We start from the raw sequence: 8,696 nt of genomic DNA on the forward strand, positions 1-8,696 counted from the left end.
AGGCTACTAAAGATGCCATGTTACTAATCATCCAATCACAAACTGTTGTGACATAGCAAGCGCACAGCAGACGGATGTGTAAAGAGCAGAAAATGTCAGTGCAAGCGGATAGGGTACTTCATGGTATTATCCGGAGGCCATGTCTTTTAGAGGGATTTTTTTATTGGAGACCAACAATTACTACATAATTGAAAAGAACATACTTTATGTCCAAATTTGACATGATTACGATAAGTGGCCTTTGAGTTCTGCCCCCCAGAAGGCAGCAATGTTGGCAAGGATGGAGTTGAATGTGTCACCGCTGTTAGCTGCCACATGTACTCCGCCAAGTAGGTATACAGCGGGCTGCGGTGGTTATGTTACATTGGGTTATCATAAATATGTTTGTAAGACTTTCCTTGTTTTGTTATGAATTCGGAATCGAAAAATACCAGATAAGTCATTACTCAGGACACATACATCTTTTATTTACTTTCAGGACACAGAACCAGATACAGTCTTGGTGACAGGTGATGCGCCCGCTCCGGTCAATGGCCCGATCTTGGCCTACTTGGAAGGGATTTGGAGGGCGAAAGTATGACTCATCTGGTATTGTTCGATTCATAACAAAACGAGTAAAGTCTAAAAAACATATTTATGATAACCCAACCTAACATAACCGCCGCAGCGCGCTATATAAGGGTGGCCTCCAGATAATACAAAGGACCGCGCGTAGCTTGACCTTGAAGCTATCAATGGCTATTTCTTTGTTTTGCTTCCATTTATTTTTGTCAAATGAACTGCGATGTTTAGAAAACAATAAAACTGCATATAAAATTGGCCAGAAATAATTATATATACAGTGCATTTCAACATATTAGACTTTGACTTAACATATTAAACACATACCGTATTCAACATATTAACAGGTTCAGTCCCAGCCGGCATACTCCTCTGTATGTAAGGTCTCACATCTCACGGGAGTGAGTGTGTTAAACACAATTTATAACATTATCTTGGTATTTTTGAGGTTATGTAACATAGTTTAAGAGGCATCTTTATTGACCACGATCCGCTGCCCGGTTGATCCACCCCCCGGTTAATCGAGGTTCTACTGTACACTGTACTAACATCATTCAATCATGACAGTCTAAAGATATATATGTTAGTAGAATAAATTAACAAATAATAAGTTATTGAACAGTTCAAACTGAATTACATGATACTGTATGAATAAGAGTGCCATTATTGGTGTGAAAGACAAAATATTCGCTTGTTGGTTACAATTTGTTTCAAAAATTTGTCTTATTATGACATTTTAATTTGACTAAAATTTAAGGTACATACCTTCACGTCCACAGTTCATAAATGTATGGTCAAACCCACTACATGTTTCGCCTATACATAGGCATTGTCAAGTGGTCCTTCAAGAACGTTTCGTCCATTGTAGACTCCTCAAAAACATTTAAATAAATACACGAAACACGATACATTGTACGAAACATTTAACACTTAGTAGGCCTACTATTTACCGGTCGCGGTACGGAAGCAGACTGCCAAGTCACGGGTGCAGTCTGCTTCCGTACCGCAACCGGTAAATAGTAGGCCTACTAAGTGTTAAATGATTCGTACAATGTATCATGTTTTGTGTATTTATTTAAATGTTTTTTGACGAGTCTACAATGGACAAAACGTTCTTGAAGGACCTCTTGACAATGCCTATGTATAGGCGAAACATGTAGTGGGTTTGACCATACATTTATGAACTGTGGACGTGAAGGTATGTACCTTAAATTTGAGTCTAATCAACAGTTCAGGAGCTACACAATGAATTTTAATTTTAATTTGCTTTCTTTAATTGTAGTAGCTGATAATATTCAGTTTAATCCTTAGGGACACTGCTACGTTAGTTATAACAGAAATACCTATGTTAGCCAGCTGTTTCCTACATTTTGATGCTCATGAGCTTATACATACACTAACTTTAGGCTCCTACACACTAAATATAATATGCTCCTTAGGCTATGCATAGTAAATTGAATGCATGATGGCTTGTAGTATGAAAGTGTGCATGAATTAAATATTTATTTAAGATTACTAGTTAAGTTTAAAATTTTGATGTCAAGTCAATATGGACAGATGCATTACATATAATTTGGATTAACCATTTAGTACTTTGGAGCCTTGATTATTTGAAAGAACCTCAATGGATAATCCGTGGACAACTTTCTCAACTTGAAGTAAATTTGTAGGAATTATTGAATTGTAAAAAAGAATAACTGGACGCTTTAACATTGAGGTCAAGTCTTATTACATTTAGACAAATTAAATTGTTGAAACAGATAAACTATCTGATTACCAAATACTTTAAAACATTTTGATTGTTTATCCATTCTTGGCAAAACAATGCTAAGGAAGACAGAACAAAGAAATATTGTCCACTCATAGGCGTTTGATTTATTTTTCCTTCTGAACAGTATTTCATGTCTCAATTAAATTGGGTTAATGAGGTTTTCAGTAATCCATGGCCTACAACCCCAGATAATCCAGGTTCTACTGTACTTTGAGGTCTCTGTCTAAAAAAGTTGTCTAAAACTTAATGACTGTTTTCTCATCTTTGCATTAAGCCTATAATGCAGGTTGTATTCAGGGTACCCACTCAATCGGAAAAACCTTAAAACCGTGAATTTCGCCAGGTCAACGAATTTTTGGCCTGCTCCTGATTTTAGACTCCTAAAACTTCAAACAGTTATCGATTCTCGATGACTTTGGATCCAATTTAGTTTATTCTGCAACCTCAAAAAAATCAACTTGCAGACATGTCCTATAATATCTGGTTATAATATCTGGATGCTATAATATCTGGAGTTTCCTATCATAAAAAATTAGGGATGGTCGGGTTTGAATTGTAAGTTTTGAACAGGACGGGACAGGATTTTTATTTTCTTCCAGAACATAAAAATACAATCTTCAGAAAAGAATTGCATTTTCTGTATCTTTGTCTTTTATTGTTGGCTGTTCGGGTTTCAATGTTTTTGTTTCACATATTTATTTATTGTGTTCTATACTTTAAGCAATATAAATCTAAATCTTATGAACTAGAATGACAATAGTGACTTTGATACTATTATAACCTCACTAGCTGTGTGCCCGTTCTACGCACGGGGATCTTATCGTAGTCAGTTGAAACCTTCTTATTAAGAACAGAAGTTGGTTTGCATATTTTCAGATGTGCTAGCAAAACTATTATATATCATCATTCACAAATACAGTATCTGACAGTTTCAAGCCAAAACAAATGCTTCGCAATTAAATGTAACCCGGGTCGTGTTGGTCCATATGTTAAATCCAATGATTAAACTAAAAAAATGCTTTATAGATCTATGAGGCATAGCCCTAAGGTAGGCCTATAATTGAAAGTTACCTTCCACAATGGTTAGAAGTATTTAAGGTAATACCTCAAACTCACAATTTAACACTTTATTCGGGATGACATTTTCATTATGAAGGTGCTTTTGTCCTTTCCGTGAAACACTCAGAAATAAGGACATTAATGCTTTACCAACAGACATACACACAAAAATACAGAACTTAATTAGGGAATTTGCTACGCTTTAAGCATAACAAAGTACATATAAAACTAGTATTTGAAATCTTTGTTAATGTCATCAAATTTCATCATAACTTATATTTGCTTGGACCGAAGATGACCCGAAATGATGTCGAAATGACGGCTTACTATATGAAATGAAGTCAGTATGAAATGACGATTTAGATTGGCAATTTATAATAAAAATTACCAAAATAGGCCACGAAATATTGATACATAAACAACGTAAAGCATTTAAACAATTCATGATGGTTTGCTGAATAAATGTTTTACTAAAATGCGTTATCGTTTTCTTAGCATAAACTAACATTATGGAATCAAGAAAGAAAAAGCAAAAATTGTACAGTTAAGACATCAATTAAATTGAATACGCCTGTATTAAATAAGTGCAACACCAACGATAACTAATTTGTAAAGTTCAGTGATGTGTTGGTACTTAAAAATGATTCTTGCTGCTATCAACAGTACCAACAGTTCTAAGGAATAGAACCGGTACCAGAAACCAACGTTCACAGTTGAGAACTATAGTACAGCCGAGCAATTATATGCGTTAATCAAGTCCCGAGGTTATTGATCTCTTGGTTTTAGATTTTCTCGTAAAACGTTATCGGCAATCAAAGTTATTTCCCATTAATTGCTTTATTTGTAAACAACTTTTAATGTAAACTTATCGGTGTCAGTTTGAAAAAAAAACAACCTCATACAAACAACTTTTTGTTATTTAATAGATTATGTATTCTCTAAACAATGATTGGTATAGGCTATCTATTAACATTAGAAGGAAATGTGACAAAAATCACACAACGTTGGGTTTTTGGACGTTTGTAATTTTATTTCTTAAGTAGGTAGGCCGTGTATTCTAGGGAAAGGTACCGGTTTCAAGGATCGTCGTCCAAAAGGTTGTAATGAATAATTAGGTAGGCGTACGTACCCAAAAGATGGGCTATGGGCCTATTGGCTGTATGGTCCAGCGATTGCATCACACAGTGAGTAGGTACTATTGACTATGTATATATACAGGGTGTTTCGGTAAAGCGTAGCTGGCTATGCAGATTCAGATTCTACATGCAAAAATAAGTTGAAAATGTTGAATAACTTTTTTTTGATTTTGACTTAGTTTAGCCGTAATCCGCCATTTTGTATGTTGTTGAAAATAATTAATAACTCAAAAACTCCTGGAGATATTTTTATGAAACTTATGAACTTAACTTATGAATCTTTAAGGCTACACGTATTAACATTCTCCGATAATATCTTTGATCAGGCTCATCAAATTTAAAAATGGCGGCCATTTAAAATTTTAAAAGTAAAAATCAACTAAAAACAGCGACTAAAACAAAATTTTAAATGGCCGCCATTTTGACATTTGATGAGCCTGATCAAAGATATATTAGGAGAATGTTAATACGTGTAGCCTTAAAGTTTATACCAGTTTCATAAAAATATCTCCAAGGGCTTTAGAGTTATTAATTATTTTCAAAAAAATAAAAAATGGCGGATTACGGCTAAACTAAGCCGAAATAAAAAAAAATTATTGTATATTTTTGACTTATTTTTGCATGTAGAATCTGAATCTGCATAGCCCGCTACACTTTACCAAAACACCCTGTATAGTCAATGGTAGGAATAGAAAATAATACATTAGAAAAGCGAGTTTAGCATCATCCGTAAACCTCTGTTACAATCACCCACTGCAGTTGTGACTTTTTACTTTACACTTTACACAACCGCCATTGAAGCGCCGTCAATGAGTGGAAACCACGTTTCTAAGCTATCGGTGACGATCGTTATTAAATTTAAGTTTCCCAGCCGTATACAACACTGATTCAAGGTCTTCTCTCTGGTTATCAAAACCCAAGAACAACACAAAGAATCTCTGGTTCCTGAACTGGATGTTGACTAGTTATTTAATTTCACTTACGGTTACACTATTACACTATATTATTGCACTTGCGATTAATTAAATCCGTTATGTTAAAAAACGTTTTTAATCTCACTTGGTTGGGATTTGCTTTCAAAACGTGATTGAAAAAGTTTGCGGTATTTGTAAACAACATTTGGAAACATAGCAGTGACAGCTAGGAAAAATTAACTTAACCCGAACAGCTGTTCGTTATTTCATAGATTATTATGGAATAAAAATTGGACGAAAACTTGACAAAAATCGTACAAAACTGCATTTTTGAATAACTTAATTTTATATGTGGAAACATGGCTGCAGTGCTGCTACACTGTTTGTTTCCATTTGTTTGTGAGGTCCGCTATGACATGATTCTATCTGCAACCAGCCTAAGCACCATGACCCTTATCAACATCATAAAAAACATACTAATTTGTATGAAAAACTGTGTATAAAACCATAAGATTGATTTGCGCATTTGAGTGGTAACCCTGCTTACTATAAACAGCAAATATTAAATGTTTATGCAACCTACATTGGTTAGTTTTGAGACAAATAATTATCTTAGACGTTATTAGATCAGTCAATTTGAGTTAAAATAAAGTATTTTTTATTAAAATGCAATGACAAAGTACCTGTGTTTGAGAAAGAATTTATGTTGGTACACCGTCATTTCATTCATAAATCATGATTCAAAGCCCTGATTAAATATTCTGGGTAGTGCATAAGGAGGTAATTTTGAAGAACTCTCAAGTGTGTCAAGGCTGCATGTGAGCAAGGTGCCAGGTCTATTTCAGTGGATGATGAAGCATCTACTCTTTTAGTTGTGAAACGAATGAGAAACCGCTTCAAGAGCTGTAGGGTTTTCTTTTGATCTATATAAAAAAAAATTTAATACTTTGCCTGAGTGATATAACATATTGCTGAATCCTTAGATAAATAGGTAAATGATTATCTACCTAAAGCTCGATTTGCCATCAATAATCTGTAGAGCAAACATTGATATGGGCATAGTTTTATTTTTGGTGAGATAATGCTTCTTATAAAATGCAAAACTTTAACCTCGAGCTTCAGTTTTTAATGGGCCATTTCAATGAACTAGTAGGCACACAAAATGCAGAAATTAATAAAATTTTCAAATACAAATTGTAATTGTCCTCCACCTTGTAGGCCTTTCTTTCCAAGTCTTCATATCTTCACTGAAAAAATATGTTTTTTATTATTGTATTAAAGTGGTAATTAATACCAAGGAGTTCTGTAATAATATGTGTGTGCATGGCATGGTTTTAATGTGGATGGTTATGCAAATTCATAAATCCAGACTTAATTGATTGTCTTGTATCACTGTATGATGTTTTGAAACATTGTATACCCTAAGAAGACAATAGTTGTTAGGTAACAGTTAAAACCATGTCATGACAACTGCTTGTGGCAAGTCTAAGCAATGATTACTGGAGTTGTTGTATTTCAGGTAAACGCAAGTTCGACGGCGGTCACCAGAACCAGGGGGAAACGAAGAGGCGCTATCAAAGCAGCTGGGGCAGTCAGCCGTTAGCCCAGCAGCCTCTCAGTAGTGCTTACGGCATGAACGGCGGCGGATACAGCTCTGGCAGCGATGCACAGTGGTATCAAGACAGTTACCACCAATGGAGCTAAATGTACAGGGACAAAGTGGACTGAGAGACATGCTGAAGTGTGGAAACCGAGATGTTGCTCACATTTCCCCGACCTTTGTGTAGAAACAGATTTTTTTTAGCAAAATTGTTTGATTTGGTTTTCGGTTTTCACTTATGAGTTTTCATTTTTAAAATTTATCTGTTCTCGGTGCAAAGTTCGGAATTGTCTGTAATATCTTTCCATGCAGCATGCCGCTTAAAATTAACAGATGCCATCAGCTTGTGTCTTGTTGATGCTGTCTCGAATAACATACTCTTCCTTTTTTTTTACTAAAATATAATACGTTTGTAGTTTGACAAAATTTGCGAGTAAATTTTTTCAAAATTGTGTGTACGCATGCATGACAATATTGTAACATTCCCCCCTCACCCCCTAGTTCTGGAGACGTCACACCATTAGGGGGCTTCCAAAATCTTTTATTCCCACGGCATAGCTGCCAATTTGTTTCATTAAGTTTTACCACATAGCGTCTGCGATTGTGGATATTCTGTTATCGGTTATCAATTATTGTTTTAAATCTTTTTTGGTTATTATTGGCTGGAAGGTTTCTGTTAATCATTTCGAAACCTTGCTGTTTTTTTATTTGTTTTTACATTTTATATGTAGGATGCAGTAGTAGATAATTTATAACTAGTTAACTTACAAACCTTTTCAGTTCTGTTTGTTTTTTTTTTAAGTTGAATGACGCAAGAAATTTTAGTTGTAATTTTAACTTGATGTTAAATTGTTGATTGAGTAGTGACAAGAAACCATACATTTGTTGAAGACCATTACGTATTTTATTGATGAGAAACAAATATAGCTATATAAATGGCTCTTGAAGATCCATTGTTGTGTTATAATCAATATGTACTAAGCTGCAATAATAACAATGTAATTGTTTCTGTTATTGTAACTGTGTTAAAGAAGACTATTGATCCATGAAAATGTGTGTTAGTTCTAGCTTTGTTAGTAATTAGTATAACACTTTCATTTAAAGTAAATTTTATGTTTGATTGTTCCCTGGTTTTAATTAAATTTGTTATGTCATCAAATTTTACATAATATTGTCTTGCGTCATACTTAGTGAAACAGTAGGACATGCTTATGCTTAATCATTTCAGCTTACTTTATACAAAAACACTATCATCTTTTAGAAATGCCTAGTTAAACAAAAAATTTAAAAGTTTTGCTACAAGATAATTGTTTTTTGAGTCAAAAGTGCTCTGAAAAACATTTCCCTGTTACAGCAAATGTATGATGGACCTACATGTCTCAATAAACAGTTGTATGTGAACATTTTATAACTAACACTTTTATTTATGATCCCTGTTTCAAACTTTATACTTGAATACAAGTGGCAGTTGAGAGTAAAAGCTGGATTAGTGTATTATATATCACTATTTAGGGGTTCATAAGTATTGTACGTTCATCACTAAATGATTTTTTGTAAAGTGACTTTTCAATCCTGAAAAATAAGTGAGGGTTGAAAAGACACTTTTTGTCCTCGTGATGAATAATATTTGTTGTCATATTGCCTCCTATTTAAAC

The 8,696-nt window shown here is 34.1% G+C and overlaps 1 protein-coding gene across 12 annotated transcripts in view; it reads left to right on the forward strand.

Moving 5' to 3' along the window:
- The window catches only part of LOC128988590 (heterogeneous nuclear ribonucleoprotein Q-like), a 50,839-nt gene extending 42,387 nt beyond the window's left edge, over positions 1-8,452 (forward strand). For 9 of the 12 annotated variants that reach the window (XM_054410006.1, XM_054409998.1, XM_054410004.1 and 6 more), the window contains one exon: positions 6,961-8,452. In XM_054410006.1, the coding sequence (XP_054265981.1) occupies positions 6,961-7,145 (185 nt within the window). In that variant the 3' untranslated portion in view covers positions 7,146-8,452. The remainder of the gene's footprint in view (positions 1-6,960) is intronic. The other 3 variants (XM_054410008.1, XM_054410011.1, XM_054410009.1) reach the window with 2 other exon arrangements.
- Positions 8,453-8,696: the final 244 nt, after the last annotated feature.

This window comes from Macrosteles quadrilineatus, unplaced genomic scaffold (genome assembly GCF_028750875.1).
Source record: "Macrosteles quadrilineatus isolate MER2022 unplaced genomic scaffold, UCM_ALF_1.0 Scaffold_3__2_contigs__length_128488019, whole genome shotgun sequence".
NCBI lineage: Eukaryota > Metazoa > Arthropoda > Insecta > Hemiptera > Cicadellidae > Macrosteles > Macrosteles quadrilineatus.